This window comes from Callospermophilus lateralis, chromosome 1 (assembly GCF_048772815.1).
Source record: "Callospermophilus lateralis isolate mCalLat2 chromosome 1, mCalLat2.hap1, whole genome shotgun sequence".
NCBI lineage: Eukaryota > Metazoa > Chordata > Mammalia > Rodentia > Sciuridae > Callospermophilus > Callospermophilus lateralis.
Window position 1 is genome coordinate 47,671,265 of NC_135305.1, and position 21,939 is coordinate 47,693,203.

The 21,939-nt window shown below is 35.8% G+C and overlaps 1 protein-coding gene across 1 annotated transcript in view; it reads right to left on the bottom strand.

Moving 5' to 3' along the window:
* Positions 1 to 21,939, bottom strand: part of Cadps2 (calcium dependent secretion activator 2) — a 501,039-nt gene that overhangs the window by 40,612 nt on the left and 438,488 nt on the right. The window contains exons 21-23 of the mRNA XM_076861895.2: positions 21,337 to 21,484; positions 20,707 to 20,721; positions 14,689 to 14,763 (exon numbers count right to left, since the gene is read on the bottom strand). Coding sequence (XP_076718010.2) covers positions 14,689 to 14,763; positions 20,707 to 20,721; positions 21,337 to 21,484 — 238 coding nt within the window. The remainder of the gene's footprint in view (positions 1 to 14,688; positions 14,764 to 20,706; positions 20,722 to 21,336; positions 21,485 to 21,939) is intronic.

The window sequence follows — 21,939 nt, forward strand, 5'->3', positions numbered from 1 at the left end:
TCTTATTGTTTCTTTTGCTGAGAAAAAACTTTTTAGTTTGAGTAAGTCCCATTTGTTGATTCTAGTTATTAACTCTTGTGCTATGGGTGTCCTATTGAGGAATTTGGAGCCCGACCCCACAGTACGTAGATCATAGCCAACTTTTTCTTCTATCAGATGCCATGTCTCTGATTTGATATCAAGTTCCTTGATCCACTTTGAGTTAACATTTGTGCATGGAGAGAGAAAAGGATTCAGTTTCATTTTGTTGCATATGGATTTCCAGTTTTCCCAGCACCATTTGTTGAAGATGCTATCCTTCCTCCATTGCATGCTTTTAGCCCCTTTATCAAATATAAGATAGTTGTAGTTTTGTGGATTGGTTTCTGTGTCCTCTATCTCTATGTGGGCTCAGTCTGATCACAATACATTCCAGGCCTCAGTTCTTTCAAATCAGTTAAATGTGTATGTTGGAGGGAGGAAGGGAAAGAGTCAGGAATTCAAATTATTCTCAAAAGCATCTTGCAATTCTAAAATTTTTTATTCCTTTTCTTTCTCTATTTATTTATTTATTCATTTGGTTGCAGTGCTGGGTATTGAACCCGGGGCCTCCCACATGCTAGGCAAGCACTCTACCACAGAGCTACACCTTCCACTCTTTTCATTTTGAGACAGGGTCTGCCTAATTGCTCAGTGTAGCCTTAAATGTGAGTTATTCTGGTCTCATCCTTCTGGCTGGAATTACAGGTATAAGCAAACATGCCTGAAGTTAAAATTTTTATATTTGTATGAAATGAAAAAAGCTTACTCTATTAGAAAAACATGGGGAATTTTACTTTATTAAAGAAGATCAATGGATAGGCGGAACTAATAAGATACACTTTCCTACATCTTTCCTCTTTTGAACTAAAATAATACGCACTATTGACAAATTACGTACACTCCCAAAGGGGAAATGCTGACAAGGTTTTTTAAATACGAAAAGGGAAATTAACAAAGGCTGGTTTTTGTTCACATAGCAGCTTCTTCAACAAAGTGATAATAGTTCTAGGGACACAGTTTATTGGTCTCTAGTGACCGAAGAGCTCACTGCGAGTGCACAGGAGATAATCTTTTCTCTATGGCTGATCAATTACTGCAAAATAGTTTATGCAAAAGAAACAAAAACTTCCCTATAGGTTTCTCCATCACATCATTTGCGACATGATGTAAGAACACAGAAACAAAATCATGCAAATAGCTGACTAAAGTTTTAAAGTTTTATTTTTAAAAGAAGGAGAATTATATTCATTTGAATAGTTATCCTATGGGATATAAACAGCAAAAAACACAAAATTATAAATTGCTCACATCTGAAAGTCAAATTAGCACTTTCTTCCTGCCCATTAGGATTTCTCACCAATCATGACTGCCTAACTCAACTTGATGTGGTTTGCAAGGACCCAGAAGACCAATACTCCAGGGCTATGTCAGACCAGGGGAAGGGAATTCCAAACTTAATGGCCCTCTGTGGAAAATGCCTCATCTCTTGTAACTCAAATCTTGAGAGCAAGTGTGTGCTGGGTGATGTCACTTGGAGGAGAGCGACTATTGCTATGGTTACTAGACAACCTTATGCATCAGAGGCTCTAGCACAGCACCTGGCTCTGGGTGCCTTCTAGTGAACCTGGATGCACATCTGTGAAAGATGCTGAGGGACAAGGCAGTGAAGAGGCAAGAATCCTGTGAACACCTTTTGAAGGTGTGGGTTCAAGTTGGAGCTCTACTACCTTCTGGTTATAAGATAGAGTCAAGTCATTTCATTTCTCTTGCTTTCTTGCACTCATCAGTAAAATGGGGAAAAGATAGCTATCCTGCTCACCTTATAAAAATGGTGTGAAGCTCAGGGGTGGAGTTTTACCTGAAAGAACTGTGAAAATGCCAAATATTAAAGAAATTTAAGGAATTATTGTTATTGATGTGATAATAATAACTATCCATTATTTGTCTGAAAATGTAACTATATTAAATCATAATTAGGATGGCTTAGTGACAACGTGTAAAAATGAGTTTGATTCTTACCTAATGCATCTAATTCAATGAAATATGTGGAGATATCTAGGGTGATAGGACTGAATTGAGGCTGTTAGAAGGCCATTGGAATCACACCTGTTTGAAGGTCATTGGTGGACAATAGGGAAGAAAGCCTTTGAACGCAGGTGATCATGCTCCCACATTATCTACCATTACACTACAGAATTGCAAGGAATAAATGAGGTGATCTATATTAAGTGCTCAATTAATGTCACTGGGTTATAATTATTATGGAGTACCTAAGATAGGAAATAAAAACAGAGGACTCTTGGATTTTTTCCTTCAGGAACATACAAACTAGTGGAAGAGATAGACATGAGCACAACTGGGTATTACGCAAGGCAGAAGTTCTATGGGCCACAGCAGAAGGGTGCACAGTGTGACTGAATTGGAGGAGGGAAAGAAGGGCTTTGCCAGAGGATCTGGAGTGAACTTTCTTTATAAGGTGGCACAGGAATTAAGCTGCAGGATATCAGAAATGGAGCTGATAAAATGACAGGAAGCCTACTGGCAGATGCATTTAGGGCAGAAGTGTCTCCATAGAGGCATCTGGCAGCCTGTCTAGCTGGACTTCTCTTTACAGTACGAGCATCATCAGGTTACATCTCAGCAAGTCCTGTGTGTGGGCTTGTGGTCTGCTGCAACCAAACCACAATAATCTTTGTTTCCATTTCAAAAAAAAGCAGAAGCTTCTTTTTGAGTTCTTCCCTATCCCAAATGGTCCCCTGGGAGGTAAAATACTGTAGGGACTCTAAGTGCTTACATGGCCATGAACAGCCACTGCACCTCTGGGATCAACCAGGTGAGCCATACACTTCTTACAGAAGGTTTTCTTTGTAAGATATTTGTTGAGGCCCAGGTGGTGGAAAAGCTACTTTCAAAACCAAACTCTATTAACAACAAGATTAATAATGACATATTTTTCATTTGGGTTTTAATTGCACAAAACAGCAAGATTCCAAGGAAATCAAGGTAAATGCTGGGTTTCGTTGCTGAATCTTTAACTGCTTCCTGTGAACTTTCTCTGAACAGCTCAGGGAGTATATAAATACTTATGGGTTTGCCTTGTGCTCTCTGTTCTCCTGAGGGTGTTGGGTTGGAATGAAACATTGCAATCTCTTTGTTTCCCTGCTCTTTATTGTGTATGCTATGTACTGGGTTTGTTTGAATAATATTTAACACCTAGAGTCTGTCTGGGCAATTAACAACTTTGCCTCATGATACATACTCTCAAGGAAATTAAAGATGAAAGCACTTTAAAATGACTGTACGTAGAATGAATCATGATGAGGGCCATGAGGCATGTTGTTTTAAATTTCTTGTTAAATTTTAAGATGACATAAGAATGATTTTAATAGAATATAAGATTTGAGTGGAAGGTAGAAGATAAATTCTAAGAAGCAATGGGTAGAAGTCCAGCTATAGACTGATGAGTTTAAAACCAAGTTATTGCTATTTTAGCCATGACATTTCATGAAGTAAACAAGGGATAAATGCACTGGAAGTTATACAGACTTTCACAGAAAAGACAGTTTTCAATGATACAACCTATCATGAAAAACTAGGTATTTGTTTGACAGGGGGAGAGGATAAGATTGGCGATACCTATTAGCAGATGTTTTGATTTTGTTTATTAAGATGAGGGCTAAGTAATATTATTAAAATTCCACGTGGATCCTGAATATCACAGACTGGAAGTAAACAGGATTTCTTTCATGAATAAGATTTTTTTTTTTTTTTTTTTTAAGTACTGGGGATTGAACCTAGGACCTCATTTATGCTGGCCAGGTGTATTGCCACTGAGCCACACCTCCAGACCCAGAATGCTAATGAATAGGCTCTTTCCCATCTTTTTTTTTTTTTTTCCAACTGTGAATCCACTTCTTTGAAGCTTTGTGGCAACTGACTCCTTAAAGTTCTTCCCAGGTGACATACATTTGACTGAATGAATGATAGTATTTGACAGAATGTATTTATTCAAAACATACCTTGTTCTGAAAAATCTCTAATTTCTAAAACAGCACACCTAGTCCAGATGTTGGTAAGTTCTCCACAATGTCTTCTCTCATTGTTCCTTTTCCCTCTGTTTTCCCCAATGCAGTGATCTACCTTACTTTCTATTTCCTGTCTATGAATGGCGCTGAATAGTGTGCATCTTTCCTTTTATGCACATAGTTGGATTTGAACAGGTGTTTTCTGAATATGCAGCCTTGACCTAAACAAGTAAATTTAATCAAGTTAATTTACCCAGGCTGAGTTGGCAAGATATTTTCATTAAGTCATCTGGGCAATCAGGTCAAATTTGTTCTCTGTGCTATTTTTAAGATGAACTCAGGGGAAAATATTCTACATTATGAGAAAGAATATGTATGTGTAAGTGTATATATATATCAAAGTATCTGAAGTACCTGTATGTATATGCTCAGTGAAAAGTGTTTATTTCTTCCTAATCCTTTTTTTTTTTTTTGCAATAAATGAGGATTTAGGAAGTTTATCATTATTGTGTCTTACCATTCAAGATCAGAATTGATAGTTACGTATTACAGGAATACATTATGAGAATTGTCATGTTTTGTCTTGGCTCTGCTAATAATTTGCACTGACCATTTCTAACTCTCAGTCCTCCAGTGTTTTTCCAGGATTCTCATCACTACACACAATGAATTCCATTCTCATCTTCCTACCTTACAGTTGGCGTTCTGCTACCTGTCCACACTGGTCACACACAGGCATCAAAAGAAGGCCACAAAGGCTGGTTAATACAAACAGGAGACAATGAGGACATGACTGGAGGTGAAGCCTCTGCTCTTTCTCTCTCTGATCTTGTTGAGTTCTGTACAGAGTTGTGGAAAGCTTACTTGGTACCACCAAGGTCAAGTCCTTGCTCTGTGGTAGCTATCTTGAGACCTTGGGCTTCTATTTCCTCATCTGGACTCTGGGGTAGGGGCTGCTGGATGAGAGGAGGCCAGATAGTCAGGGCTCTTAGGGCTCTTTTCCTTTCACAGTCAAAGTAGCTTCACTTTGAATGGTGTTGAATTTTGCTCTTCTGACTATGCCACACTCTGGCCAATTTAATTTTAATATAAGGTAGCCATAAATATAAAATTTCCTGTACCCTTTCATGATAAGATTTTATCTTCCTCCTATTTTTCCTGGCAAACATGGTCTAAGACCCTTTCTGGTGGTAAGTATCTCTGTTTTTTCCATTTTCTTTTATGGTTACTTTTCATTTCTTCTGGGCGGGGTGGTGCTCCAGTTAAAGCATCTTAGCTTGAGAATAATAGCTACTGACTGACACAGGATCATTTCAACTTGTCAAAATCTTAAAATTATATAGATATTTTGAGCTCATATGACTCCTCTGAACTCCAGGACCAATTTCTTATTTGATATCACCTCCCTCTGATGTCTCAAAGGCAGCTCAGTCTCAACATGTCCAATAAGGACATCATAGTCTTTCCCTCCAAATCTGTTTCTCTTCCAGGGCACCTGCATCAGCAAATGACACTAGAATCCATTCTGTATTTCAAGCCAAAGACCTAAGATTAATTGTTAATGTTTTCCTTTCTCTTCTCATTCCTAAACCCTGTCTATGTTATAGCTTTAATTCCTTTGATTAATTTATCAGAAACCAAAGTGAAGACCTCTGACTATTCCTTTTCCAATCTGTTTGGTATGTGTAGTCAGATGAATCTTCTAATTTAAGGCTGATTAATTCCTTACTCCACTTTCCACCTCCCCAGCCCTTCAGTGCCTTTCCACTGCTCTTAGGATAAAGAATTCAAGCTCCTTGGCACATTCTACAAGGTTCTCCCCACCTCTGCAGCTTCATTTTGCACCAAGCCTTAATGTCTGAGGTTTCTCCCACCTAATTGCTACTTTTATTCCTCTTTTCCTGGTTGACTAATCCTTTGGAACTCAGCTTCAGCTTCAGCAAACTTTTGCTGTATTCCAACTAGATGACCCACCCTGTCATAGGCATTTGAGACACATGAAACATGTGTCTGGTTATAATTTTATGATTATTAGTGTTTTTCCCTCAAGTGTCAAAGTGCTTTATTCCATGTCAAGCATGCAAAGTCCTTTACTACATGCACTGGGTTAAAGAGAATAGAACCTGAGTATTGATGCCATATCAAGGTTCTTTAGTATTTTTTATTTGCTTTCATCTTCTTTTAATGCCACTCATGCAACAAACACTCACTGAATGTTTGGTATCTGAGAAAGAGGGTACAAAGAGAGAACAAGATTCCTGTTCTCAAGAGATTCTGAGACACAAATAATCAAAAGGGAAATGCCAAAGGAAAGAGATTGGGTGGGTAACTAAATTTACCTATGAAATGAAATAAGTTCTAGAAAGAATTCAGAAGACTTTTCCAGTTAAGGAAAGGAAGAAAGAGCTCTCCAAGCAGGGGATGGGCTTGGGAAAAGACATGGAGGTCTGTGTACCTTTTATTCAGTAGGATGCTGGAAGTACTAGAGCTGAAGACGTGGGTGAGAGTGTTGCAGGGACAAGAGCAATTAGACTGTGAAGGACTTCGTAGGTGATGCTGCAATGTTTGTCTTGTGGGTCAGCTTTACACAAATTCTATTTAAAGGAAAATTAATATCTTGTAAGATGTGTTGGGAATTCTATGGCAAAGAGGACTGGTGCAGGTTAAGGGTAGAAATGCTGCACACTCAAACACTGCATCATCATGAACCTTAATGAACTCAAAGGGATCAGCAACCTCTTCTCATGGGACATTAACAAAACTCAAGGGCAAGGTGCCCTACAGGTACGATTTAGGACATGATGGTACAAGCAAGGAGGAACACCTAAAATATGACACATTGGCAAAAAGTGATCACATGTGTATTACAGAAAAGCACTCAGAAAGGGTGAGGAGCTACTTAGGGGAAGGGGAACATGGTGGAAATAAGCGAGGCAAGAATTTCAATGGTCAGTGAGAAGGGAATGGAGCAGACAAGGAGCTGGTTAGGAGACTGTTTAGGCCCCATGTCCTGCTATGAGAGGGGTCTAGGAAGACAAGGATCCTAGCAGGAAGAGGTTTAACAATGGGGTGATCAGTACTACCAATGAAGACAGCAAATGTAGCCTAAGAAACACTTGTGGTGCAGGTGGTGTGAGTGTTTGAACAGACATTGAGCTTTTAGAGATATACAGGAGGCCACTGGAAAGACAATTTATAACTAATAACAATAAGAGCAACAATAACATTAACTATAACTACTTACAATGTGTGAGCCACTGTTCTAAGAGTCTCTGGATTAACTCAATATTCACTAATACTAACAAACACACCTTCATACTAATAAGTACTCTATTCTTTGTAATAAGAAATGCTATATATTTCAATTAACACTACCACTGTATGCTAACATACTCCTACCTTATAGGTGAGGAAATTAAACCACAAAAACTTGATTAAGAAACTTGTCCAAGGACCAGACAACCAGTGGCCTGAATTCAAACTCAGTCTGAAGCTGGGCTTTAAATCATGATTCCACACATATATGTCTATGGTCTAGAATCACCAGCATATGGTTAAAGCCAGAAGAGTGAAAGTCATAGATATTTGTAGAATGAGTTCAAAAAAAGACTAATGATGGAATCCCAAGCAATAATAGCATCTAGTTGGTAGACCCACAGAGAGAATAATGCAGCTGGGAGTCCAAAATCTTTGTGGACCATAAAGTATATTCTCAGTAAGGACACATACTATGAGAGCTATGTGTGACTTGAGAGCCCTGGATCATCCTCATACTGTTTGAAAAGATATGGGATAAAAAGGTATATGAAAGCGAAATTGAAGAGGGGAGGCAAAAAGAAGGAAGTGTAGCTTTTTATTTATTCAAATGTATCATTTGTATTTATCAGTATCAGAGAGAATTAAAATATGGGAATAAATATTTGAGATGCAGTACTAGAAACTCACTATTGTTAAACTATTCCAAATAGAGTTAAGTAGTTAAGTAGTATGAAAACCATGTCTAGGATAGGACTCAGGATTTGATGCGGGTAATGTAATGTAATGTAGAAATTTCATATTTTATTTTTCACAGACTTATTTCTCTTCACTGTTTTCCTGGAGATATAGAAGTGGTAAGTGTACTAGCCTAGGAGTCTGAAGTTCAGAGGCTTGGTTTCTCACTCTCTCACTTTTTAGGTCAGTTTACTAAATTACTTTGAGAATTATGTTTCAATCTATGAAATGAAATAAGATGGCCCATTTCATAGCCATTAATAGGTCTATGGCTGGGGATATAGCTCAGCTGGTAGAGTGCTTACCTCACATGTACAGGCCCTGGGTTCAATCCCCATGCACCAAAAAAAAAAAAAAAAAAAAAAGTCTAAATGAAATCATACATAAACAATGGCTATTTCATAGTAGGTACTTCATAACGCTTTAAAAAATACTTTTTAATGGAAACAAATGTGAACACCCTATTTTATAGGCTATTTTGTTTCTGAATATATTATACCTCAAAAGCCATTTGCATGTCAGTCTGGAAAGAGATTCATCAGAGTAGTGTTTCTCAAAGTGTGATTCAGAACAGATCCATCAAAATCACCATTTTGGCTAGCTAAATATGCAAATTTCTTTCCCTCTTCCAAACTTTTGACTCAGAATAACTGAAGAATAAGGCATGGAAATCTGCATTTCATTAGTTCACAGGTAATATTTTTTGGCATTGTAAAATTTAGAAATTATTATATTAAAAGTGTTTTATCTTTTCTTAATGAAACCCACAATTTACCCAGCACATGGAACTTGGCAGCCAGCCACACATAGCCAGCCACATAGAATTTTTAGCCAGGCAGATTGGACCTACTAAAGCCAAACTGTAAAGTCTAGAAAAAGTGATGAAGTGACTACATCTTTCTATGTACAGACTGTAATACAAGGCCTAAAGGATGCTGAATAATCTGGGAAGCATAACAATACCAAAGGAACCAGAGTAATTTCAGTAACTGCATCTAAAGAACTGTAGATCCATGAACTTCCTGAAAAAAAAGTACAAAATAATTATCTTTTTTTTTAATAGAGAGAGAGAGAGAATTTTTTAAAAATATTTATTTTATAGTTTTTGGCGGACACAACATCTTTGTTTGTATGTGGTGCTGAGGATCGAACCCGGTTCACACGCATGCCAGCACGCTACCGCTTGAGCCACATCCCCAGCCCCAAAATAATTATCTTAAAGAAGCTCTATGAGCAACAGGAGGATGCATCAATTAAATGGAATCAGGAAAACAATACATGAACAAACGAGAAGTTTAACAAGGAGATAGAAACAATAAAAAGGAATAAAAGAGAAATTCTAAAGTGGAAGAACACAAAACTGAATTAAAAAATTCAATAGAGTGCTTTAATAGCAACCCTGAAAAAGCAGAAAAAAATCATAAAACTCTAAGACACACCATTTGAAATTATCAAGTCAGAAGAACAAGAAGAAACAAGAGTCAAAAAGGATGAAGACAATCCAAAGGACGTATGCCACATCATTCAGGAAACAAATACACATATTAAAATAGGTATCCCCAGAAGGAGAAGAAAAAGAGAAAAAGGTAAAAGCTAACATAAAGAACTAATAGTCAAAAACTCCCCAAATATGGAGAGGAACATGGACATCCAGATTCACGGAAGTCCAAAGAACTCTTAATTGGTTAAATCAAAAGAAATAAATGAAATTGTCAAAAACCAATGTTAGGGACTTGTCCAACATATGCAATGGTCTGGAGTTGATCCCCAGCACTGGGAAAAAAAATGACAATGAAAGTATTTTTAAAGCAACAAGAGAAAAACAACTTTTAATGTACAAGTTAATAAATTATAAGATAATCAACAAATTTCTTAGGAGATGCCTTTGAGGGTAGGAGAGAATGGATGCTATATTTAAACTGTGAAATAAAACTGCCAATCAAGAATACTGTATCTGGAAAAACTGTTCTTAAAAAATGAAGGAGGGGGAAGGACTTTACCAGATTAAAGTCAGGAGGTTTGTCACTATGCAACATGGCTTATAAGAAATGCGGAAGAAAGTTCTTTTGAGTTAAATAAAATGAATGGATGCTAAGCAACAACATAAAGTATATGGAAGTATATATCTCATTGATAAAGGTAGATATATTAACAATACAGAATAATGCAATACTGTAATGATGGTATGTAAAATCACTTTTAACCCTAACATAAAAGTTAAAAGTATAACCACAAAAATTTGTTAATGGATACACAATATTAGAAATAAAGCAACAATGGCATAATTGTGTATGTGTGTGTGTGTGTGTGTGTAATAAGAGTACAGAGATTTTGTTTGTAACTGATGTTATTATCAGCTTGGAACAGTCTGCTATAACTATATGAAGTTTTAGGTAAGTCTCATGGTAACCAAGTGGGAAGGAACTTTAAAGAATAGGAAAAAAGATAAAGAAAAATGTATCAAATATATCACCACAATCAATCATCAAATCACAAAGGAAGACAACTGAGAGGAAGAGGAAAAGAACTACATAATACTCTGAAAACAATGAACAAACTGGCAATAAGAACGTCTTGCAATATATAATGGTAAAACGTTATTCTTAACTTAGCAAGAATTACATTTAACGTAAAACAGAGTGGCTGAATCCACAGAGTTGCTAGATCCAGGGCCTGGGGATGTAGCTCAGTGTAAGGACATGTGTTTAGTATGCAGAAGACCCTGGGTTCAATTCATAGCACAATAAAAGAAAACAAAAACTGAAAAAATATGAAAAGACAACAAGAGTTGTTGAGGATGTAGAGAAAAAAGAATAATTTAACATTGTTGATGGGAATGTAAATTGGTGTAGTCATTATAGAAAACAGTATGGAAAATTCCTAAAACAATTAAAAAATAATGAATAGAATCACCATATGAATTAGCAATGCCACTACTGGGTATATATCCAAAGGAACTGAAATGAGGATCTCAAAGAGATCTATATACCTCTATGTTCACCGAAGTATTATTCTCAATTGCCAAGACTTGGAAGCAACTTAAATGCCCAGTGACAGATATATAGAAAGGGAAAATGTGATATACACATAATATATAATATTATTTAGCTTTTACAAGAAGAAAACCTTTTTGAGACAACAGAGATGAATCTAGAGTACAATGTTAAGTGAAATAAGCCAGGCATAGGAATAACATAAAAGACGAATAAATAGAAAAGGACAAGTCAGGTTATCTCTGTTTGCAGATGATGTGAATCCATACATAGGAAAACCTAAGGATTCTACCAAAAGACTTTTTGAACTGACATATAAATTAATATAAAATACTACTTGACATCAGTTATATGAAGAATCTAAAATTGTTAAAACTCATAGAAGCAGAGAATAGAATGACAGTAGCCAAGGTCTATAGGGATGTGAGATGGAGCAGCATTTGTCAAAGGGTAAAGTTTCAGTTATGCAAGATGAATGCATCCTGGAGACCTACTGTACAGCATAGTCTCTATAGTTAGCAATATTATTTGCCTAGAGGATACAGCTCATGTTGAGTACTACTATCCCCTCCCACCCAAATAATGAATTAAGAAGGCTAGAAGAAATTTTCGAAGGTGATGCATGGCTTTATGGCACAGATTGTAGTGATGTTTTCATGACTGTATACTTATCTCCAAACTCATCATGTATATATGTACACATTTCTGTATGTCAATCATATCTTAATAAGATGGTTTAAAAATATGCAGAATATTTTGGATTAATGAAGAAAACTATTTTCATCTCTTATGGAAGCTCGTTTGAGTCAACTTACATGTTAATTTATATTTTTCAATTAAGGAATTAAAGATAATTAATAAGAAACTGTTTGACAGATAAATAATTCATAGAGAAAACTATAATTTTGACTTGATTCCCAAATATATTAGCCACTAAATACATGAAGCTATTTTAACTGAAATTAAATTAAAAGTTAAGTTACACTAGCCACATTGCAAGTGCTCCATAGACATGTGTGATTAGAACCTGCTATACTGGACCATGCAGAAGTTTTTTATTGGATAGTGCTGACTCTTATAATATCTTTTTCTTACTTAATTAAAATATACCATTTTATATTAACAGATGCATTTGATATAGAAATATTTAAATTTCTTAATTTCACAGAATTGAATGTAGAGATGAGGTACAACCCTGTCTGCTTTCTCTGCAACCATCTTCCCGCTTCCCCCAGCAACAAAAACAAAAACAGCTAGTTGGACTTTTTCTATGCTGCCTAACTAAGCTGAAATCATCTACAAGCTAGCATGCATTTAAATCACTGTTGTTAAGATTGCAAACCCTTTAAAAGGCAACTTCCTAGGAGGACTGTGCTGATGGATAGATTATATCTGAATGAAATTGTCCTGGATGCCTCATGGAAAAGGAAGGGGCAAGCTTAGCTTTACTTTACTCTAGTGGGTCAACTATGCAGGGTGGCAGGCTGCTGCATTGGACTCCTTATAGGGTAGAATTCTGTTTTTCCTTGAGAGGCTTGATTTTCTGTTGATCCACCTCTCCACCTACCTGCTGGGTAGTTTTCCTTTAATTCCCTTCCACTGGATGGTGAATGTGTGATGAATGTGAAAGTGTAGGTATTTGGTAACATGGTACTATTCTAAAATCATCTTTCCTCGTGGTTGTTTTCTACTTTAAGACCTGCTACCAGAGAAATTGGAAAACACACATAAACACACACACACACACACACACACGAAAAAAAAAGCCACACACATATACACAAAGGAAAAAAAACAAAACCCAACTAGAATCCCACCACCCAGAGAAAAGCTGTGTTAACATTGTGGCTGCTTATCCTAATAGTCATTTTTTCTATGTAATGAAAAAATTCAAGTCATATTTATGCTTTTAAGTATTCAGCATTTCTCTAATAACTGCTATATTATGAAACCTTCCTTTCATCAGTGATAGCGTCTGAAGGAATAGTTTCTTAACACAGAAGTACTTTGTCATTTCCCTTAAGAGATTAAAATGTTTCCAAATTTTTAGTAGCTAGCATGATAAATATTAACATGTTTTTTTATTAACGTGTTTAATATTAACACGTGTAAATATTAACGTGTGTAAATATTAACGTGTTTCTGTCTAATATGAAAACTATTAGAAGGTGAAAGCATATTAATGTATTTGACATTTCCAAACTATTTTCCAGAAAGGTTACAACAATCTAGCATCTTGTATGCAGGAGATGTTAAGTGTCTCACCTTATATTTTTAAATACTAAGTATTAGCTTAATAAAACTATACTAATATATGAGAAAAATATCATATTATTGTCATTTTAATTTAAATTCTTAAACTATTTGAGAAGCTTAACATTTTCCATGCTAATGGGGCATCTGTTTTTTGTTTTCTAGAAACTATATCGTTTATATATTAAACTGAAGGTGGTTTCTCTTTGCTTATACATTCGTGCAATTGTTTGATAAAGCCTATTTGAGGTTCTTTGACAAAGACTTTCCTGATTTCTTTATTAGTAAATTCACTAGTGGTATACAGAAAAGCTCCTGATTTTTTTTTAAAGAGAGAGAGAGAGAGAGAGAGAGAGAGAGAGAGAATTTTAATATTTATTTTTTAGTTTTTTGGCGGACACAACATTTTTGTTTGTATGTGGTGCTGAGGATCGAACCCGGGCCGCATGCATGCCAGGTGAGTGCGCTACCGCTTGAGCCACATCCCCAGCCCTGTATATTGATTTTATATCATGCTATTTCCTAAATTTATATGTCAGTTCAAAAAGTCTTTTGGTAGAATCCTTAGGTTTTCCTATGTATGGATTCACATCATCTGCAAACAGACATAACCTGACTTATCCTTTTCTATTTATTCGTCTTTTACGTTATTCCTATCTGGCTGTGAACTTATACCCATTAACCAATAACTTCTCACCCTCTTTATGTTCCTGGTGTTCTGTTCTCCCTTCCTCCCTCCCATCCCTCCATCTCAAATGACACCCATGGCAGTCTGTTATATCTTAGTGGGATTCTAATTTCTTTAACCACTAACTGGCATACCCATTTATACTTCATCTCTACATATATGATTAAAGGACATAGTTTTTGTCAAAGACTTTTCAAGTATCAAACAGGAAGTCCTTGGACTGAAGAACCACAGACACCATCCTTCCAGCTTTGCCTGTCTATCTCTGAGTCTGACTTGATGTTATCCCCACAATAAACGGGCCAAGTAGGAGGCCTGAGGATTATTTAATCTGCTCAGGAATTAAGATAAATGGTAAGTGGTATTACTGGGGAAAAAAGTTATTTTTAAAAGGATAACACTTTTGCCAAAAAAGTAAAAATTCATTATGAACAAAAATATCAGAAGTTCTTGATTAACTGTTCAAAATCTTTTCTTGTTCATAACTTTTCTCTCTTCTCTTTCGCGTGCACTCTGTGTTTTTGCTAGAGATTGAACCCTACGCCTTGTTCATTGTTTACAACTTTTCTTAAAATTACAATTTCTCTTGCATGTAATTTTCAAACTACAGTTACCCAATTGGATAATTAGATACTTAGAAATATCAGATATTCTGAATATCAGTTGAAGCTTATTTTAAAATTTGATTTAAAAAGGTGAAGAAATAATACATTACCTTTGAAACTAGCAGTGAAATGATTTCTTTTACAGTGTTGTCAATCAAATCATCTATTTTTGAATGGTACTGTTGCTAGATATTGAAAGACAAAAGATGCATTAGTTGATATGGACACAAAACTTCTATCATAAGTCATAAGTGCTCTAAAGCTACTAGTTATGACATATCAAACTTACTTAAAATGATCATTTTGTACATTAAAAGAACAAAACCTTGAAAACGATCTGCCCAATCAACACTTTTTTTACATTGCAGTTTGAAAATTTTCCCATGTGCACTGTTGAGTTAAGCAGCTAATGGGGTTATTATTTAGATGAATTGAGTTCTTATTCTTATTCAGGCGTAGGAATGTGAAGGATACTTTTTGTCTCCTCCTCCATAATTAAGGTGGCCTGGCCGTGTATTTTTCTAAATGGTTGATTTAGCTGGAGAAGCAAAAAAAAAAAAAAAATCTTTTTCTAAAGATTTAATTAATACAGCATTTCATGTCTGACAACTCTCATTCATAAGTTATTTTAAATGTGCTCTAGAAATAAAATGAGCTCCCAATTGTTCTCTCTAAAAGGACCTTTTTGTCAGCCGGGGAGCAGCAGTTTATACAATTCTTACAATATGCTCAAGCAAGGGCAAACTTAAAATTTCATCAACAAAGGTGAATAGATGGTAACAAATTAATAGGCCATAAAAGGTGGAATGAAACAGGCACTCACTCCCCATAGTTTTATTGCAGCTTCCTCATGAAAAAGACGCCTTGGAATAAAAAAAAAAAAAAAAAAAAAAAAAGGTGTATTTTAAATAAACCTGAAAGACTTTTTTTTTTTTTTTTCTTTAGAGAATAGTAGTGGGCTACCTTCTTAAATTGGCAGGAACTTGGGCTTCCACGGCATGTGAAGGCACATCCATTTAAACAGTAATTCTTCCTTTGGAAGCATTATCTGACAGCAGATTGTCCCCAATAGCCACTTCACAGAAAATGTGACTTGTAAAGACTAACCCTATCTTGATGGTTCAAGGCTTCTTGGAACAGCTAACATAATGCACGGAGTAAAAGTACTCAGGTCAGTATAAACATTAGACCAACTTAACAGCTGCTGGTTGAATAGCTTCCTAAGATGTAAGTTTTTGAAAGCTATTTTTTTTTCTTCTGAAAACATGTCTCAAAGTTTCCACACAGAACAAAACATCAACTTAGGCCTGCTTTGGAATACTTAGGACTGATCCCTGCTTGCTCAAGGGCTCTGGCAGTTCTAAGTGATCATCAACCACCTGCATAAATAATAATGTAGGAAGCATAATTTTGGAGCTACTAAATTATTTTCTTTTTTTCTGAGCATGAGTGTGCATGTATAATGACAGTGGTCTGAAATCAGCTACACATATGGACATGGAACTTTTCCATCATTGTACCAGTGATGCTTGTCTCGCTCACCTAAAGCCTTACAGGTGCCCACATTCATGCTCCCCAGAGGACAAATGGAATAGAAACAGAAGGAGAGCAGTAGTGCTTTGGCCACTGGAAAAGCTTGAAAAGCAGACAGTATAAAGAAAAAGGCAGAAGAAAAAGCCTCAGCAAGCTGACTGGAAGTTAAGTTCTGCTCTGGCCTCAGTTATCCATAACGTTCTGAGTCACGCAGTATATCACAGGAACACATCTGACACCAGGTGAACAACTCCAGTGTCTAGAATGATTGGTAGGATAAGCTCGACAGTCACACTTGCACAAAGGGCCTCCAGCTCCAGCTGAATCTGTACAGCTGACTGGGTGGCAAGGAGTTTATGTAAATGAGCTCTGTCAACTCTCCTCTCTTATCCTTCTGGCTACAGATCTGGTTTGTCTGTGTACCAAGAGGAAATGAAATACCAGCCCAGGCTCCTCTTTGGGGTAGAATAGGAAAGGGACACAGGAGATGGTCTTCAAGCTCCCCACTTCCCTCTGACATGGAAATTGTCCCCAAAACAAAGGAATTGAGACTCTCAGATCTCCAAATGGGTTCTTAAATAGTCTTGGCCTTAATGGTCAGCTTGACTTGTGCTTTTTAACTTTTAACTAAAAAGTAATAAAATATCAAGCTATTGATATAAAATAACAGTGCTTCCACATGTTAAATTTTGGTTGGATTAATTCTGGCAATTCTTAAAATCAAGTGATAAGTTACTAAAGAATTAATTTATACTCATTCTGTTGAAAAGCAGGGAAAGTCAATGGCCCCTAGGAGCCAGGAAATTCTCCAATAAAACATATTCTTGGGTTGTTGCTTTCTTGGCTATCTGATCTAGCCATAAACAGAAAGGGGGAGGGAGGGTTTAGTATCTACAGCCCTAATTTGAAAAATCTCTTTTAATAGTTCTGTCAAGGTTCTAATCATATATGATCCTCAAATTTCAACAAAAACTTGAGTATAAATGATTCTCAGTTTTTTCACAGGTATTTAAATAGGCAAAAGATACCTAAGGCGAGTACAGAATTAGAAGGTAAATAACTTAGACCCTCAGAAATTGAGCTAATATTTTCACACTTCTCTTTACATAAACATAGCATTGAAATAAGCTGTTGTTGAGAATTGACTTTAAGTATTGTCTGCTTTCTAGATTGTAGAGTCTGTTGGCAATATGTTTCAAAGTAAAAATAAAATAATGTATTAATATGAAAAAAAAGAAAGGGGGAGGGAGGAAGGAGGAGGACACATGGGAAGAATGAGAATAAATACACACTAAAACAAAAGGAAAAAGAAAAAACAAGGAAATACAGATATTAAATATATTACCCCAAGGGTAAACCCAAATAGAATGAGGTTTGATAGGTTTTTATAATATGGGGTTCTGCTATTGTAAATTTATCTGATTAGATCTGACTTTACTAATATTAAAACTGTTGGGAACTTCCAGAATATACTCTATCTGCGCAGTTGATAGAGGTGGCCAGGGGCATGGGTCAGGATAGGGCCTAAGAAGTCCTATTGTATATTTGTGTATTCTGCAAAGATAACAGCCATGGATGTCATATGTAGTTAAAAAAAAAAAAAGTAAGTTAGAAAGTTGTTCATCAGAAGAGCTGGATAGCTTTCAAAAACAAGATATTACAAATAACTAAAACCAGAATTTATCAGCAAAGATATTTATATTGCCTAAGCTAAAACTGACAGAAATTTTTTCATTTATATGAACACATAGTAGTGATCAATAAAAACTTGGCAAGTTTTGTCCCCAGCACTAAAAACCTATAAAATTCTTAGAATATTCCAAATTGGATTGCCAATTCTATCATAGCTTTGGTAGATTCCAACTCATTCATAAACTAACTCTCTCCACATCCACCTTCAAAAGTAAACTGTTACAACTCTACTTCTTTAGCGAATGACTCTGAATTATATTAAAATAACCAAGAAGGATTCCTCACTTAATGAAGTCCAGATGCATCTGAAATCCTGACTGCCCACCCTCTCACCCTATACTCAGGTGAATATCATTGCTTCTCTTGATTGTTGTCATACAAACACACAAGGAATGAAACTAATTAATGCCAGTGGAACCCAGCCTTCTTACAAAAAGATTTTGGTTCTTCTCTTGGGAAGCATTTTTGAAAGCCCTGAATTGTTAGTTCTACAAATGGAAGTATTTACTTGAGAACAAACACTGTAAAAGCAGGGCTCCCCCTGTTCCCCTGAATTGCCTCATGAATGTGTTTTCATTCTTATCCTCAGCCAACTGGACCATGGGATGAAGTGACTTGGAGAGCAGGTGAGTGCCTGAAGTCCATGCAGTCATCTGCTTCTCTGCAGCTATGGATAACAAGGATTCTAAACACGGTGGTGGTTTGTGATCTCAACATCTGTCCCTGAGGGATTGGCCTGAGACTGCTGACTCATTACCCACAGCTGTCACATGAGCAGATCATTCACTCACTAATCACTCCATTAAACCCTGTTCTGAGTCTGGCAGAGCATGTTTGCATCCTCACGTGGCATGTAATAAAACAGAATTGTAATTTAGGAGTAGAGAAGGGGCTGCATTGTGGCAAGGTGTAGGGAAGGCTTTTATGTCAGCAATGGCAATAGAACAAATTTACTAGATTCTTCAGAGAGGTAATTTCTTTTTAATTTAGAAATGATCTCTGCTAGGTTCAACTATGTAGTATATATTTTTACCAGGTCCCAAATTGGCTAAGTATCTAGTACCAATTTTAAAACTTAGCACATATAGAGAGGGAAAGCCTGTGCAATTAGGTGAGTATATTTACTGAAGATAAAAAAAATAAATTATATAATCCTTTTTTCATTCATTTTTTTTTTTTTTTGCACTGAAATTCTTGTTTACCACTTTTCAGGGTTGCTAATGGGTTTTACACCTGCACATTTTGAACTATATTAATTGTGTGAAAGTTATGGGGAACTAATTGTCTCTGGTGAGAAGGTACAGGTGCAGACATAATAAACAGTAGATTACTCCTCAAAACCATCCACCTATTAATGTAAAGAATCATTTGACCAGAGAACAGTGCTTGTCACGTGTGTGCCTGCTTTTCTTATTAAGTTTGAGAGTGAGTTGTTTCTTACAGGGGAGGATTTTCAAAGCAGTGACAACAATGCAGTCTGTTCATACACTCAATAAATATTTACTAAGTGCCTATTATGTGCCAGGTACTGTAGTGTGTATGGAAATAAGAACCAATGAATAAACCCAGTGTTCATGGGAAGAAGCAAGATGACTCTATAATCAGGATGAGAAAAGAATGGGCTTATGAAGAGACTTAAGACAATATACTCAGGTAGACAAAGGCTCACATCTAGGTACTGAAAAACATGAAGGGTGATTAGAGCCATAGGTATCTAAGCCAGCTGCCTACTCATTCAGATAATTACAGATAATAAATCATTTGTAAATGATCAGAGAATGATAATTACTGAACATTCTACAACACTTGTGTGCCAGTCACTTGTATTCGTAAGGCTGTACAAAATGATATTAGAAATACATTTTCATTACCGAATTGCTCAAAGAATGAAATATGAGTATGTACACACAAATATAAACTATGGACAAATAGCTAACGTCAATATCCGAGTTAGTAAGTATGAAACTTACAAATAGTGTGCTTTCTTATCTACTTTCACAATTAGCTAACACATTTTGCTTGGATGGAAACTGTCAGCTTAGTAAAGATGGCCCTGTCTTTGACATCCCGGTGTCAGCTGTAAGACTTATAAGATTTAACCTGTTCATAGGACATTAAAACATCTTGACTAACAACAACAACAAAATAAAGAATGTAATTTAGTCAATTCAGTATGCATGAAGGTTTTGAAACCATGCGTATGACCTTTCATCAAGGGCAAAAGTCTCTCCACTACCTTTGTTGATTATAAGAATCATTTGACCAGAGAACAGTGCTTGTCACCTGTGTGCCTGTTTTTCTTATTGAGTTTGAGAGTGAGTTGTTACTCGTGGACTTGAACCTGACATCCACAATTGGGTTCATCAGTAATGAAACGACTTTGGGTGTATCTTCCTGATAGTAGTATTTAGGGGTTCTCCTGAAATATGCTATATATCATATAAAGTTCCAAACTGTAAATTCTTCTGTTTTCTATGAAAATATATACTGTAAATAAATGCATGAAACTGTTAATAGTCACTCTGCATCTAAATTTATTTAGATTTTCACTGAAAGAAAGGCAAGTTCATTTTGCTTTAAATATTTTATCTTTAAAAAATCTAAGGGTAATTTTTAGATTCTGCAGCCCTAATAGGCAAGAAACATTTTCCTTGGTATTATTTAAGGTGTTAAGTATTTACATGTATTTTAATTTGTCTTTGGGCTATTTCTAGGTTACAGTAAGCTGTTAACCTTGTATACACACACAGAAGTAAAAACCCTGAAAATGTAATTAATTATATTATTTTAATTTTAAAATATAAACATAAAAATTTACAATTCTAAAAATTAATTAAATTAAAATGAAAATGAATGTGCTTTTCCTTAAAAAAAAAAAAAAAAAAAAAGTGAGAGAGACTTACCCATTGACTACCAACCTGGATCATGCCATGGGTGAAAAAAAAATGATGAAGAAAGAGAACATATGGGAAGAATAAAGAAATGATGAAAAAGTAATTATAATGGGGAAAAAAGCAACAAAATGTCAACTTAAACAGATAATATAAGAAAAATAAATCATTTTAACGCAATCACCACTCACAACTAAAACAAATCATGGCGTAAGATGAAATTGTATTTGTGAATTAAAAAACCAAACAAATTGTAAATCAAACTAAAATAAATAGAACATATGTGGATAAGAACTAGGCCTACTTTTTAAGTGGATTTCGACTTGATCTTTAAAAATGGAAACTTGTGTAAATAAAGTGTTTCATATGCTATTTTTTGTGGCTTGCTTGTATGGATGCAAACTCTGGATAGTCTATATTTGTTTAAACAAAGTAGGTACCTTTTTAGCTCTCTCATTTGCTTGTAAAAAGCAAGGTTTATGTAAATACAAACCAGCTAAAACTGCATATCTGAAATCCAATGGCCACTTGTAAAATTTTAGGCAACATATATATAAAGCAGGAGGAGGTGACCTGAGCCAAGGACCCTCCTGCTAGGACTCCCTGTGCTGCAGTCTCACGTGAATCACACACTCTGCTTACCTCTTGTCCTCCATCCAGGGCACAGAGTTTGGTGCTTTGTTTTTTGGCATCAACTAATACATTGAACATTGTGCACACAGAGGCTGGAATGCGCAAGTCGGTTGTTTTGTTTGCCTTTTGTAGCTTGAGTTCAAATGCAGTTCTTGTTCTAGTTATTAAAACATGAATTCAGAGTAAGAAATTCTGACATATGTCCCACCTATTTTGTTAATGTGAAATCAACACTATAAGATGATAATTTAAAACATGCAAATAAGGAGGTAGCAGTGTGACAGAGCTTGGGACCTGATGGAGGAGGTGGGATGTGCTTTTCAGGTGTCTCAAATAAAAGATCAGACTGCAATGTTACATGTAAGAACAACCTTTTAAAATGTGCTTTACCAAGTGGTATTTGGCTGTCAACTTTACGGGGTCAATATTGCTACTCAAATGAAGCTCTTTGTTATAACTAATGTATCCCACTTAATGGAAAATAATCTCATACATTCACTTAACTGCCTGAATTAATTTCCAAGTAGAAAAATCATTTACTTCTCTGCCTTCAAGTATAATAAATCCTCTATGTGAGGGCTCACCAAATTAAAAAATGTGCAAGTCTGGACT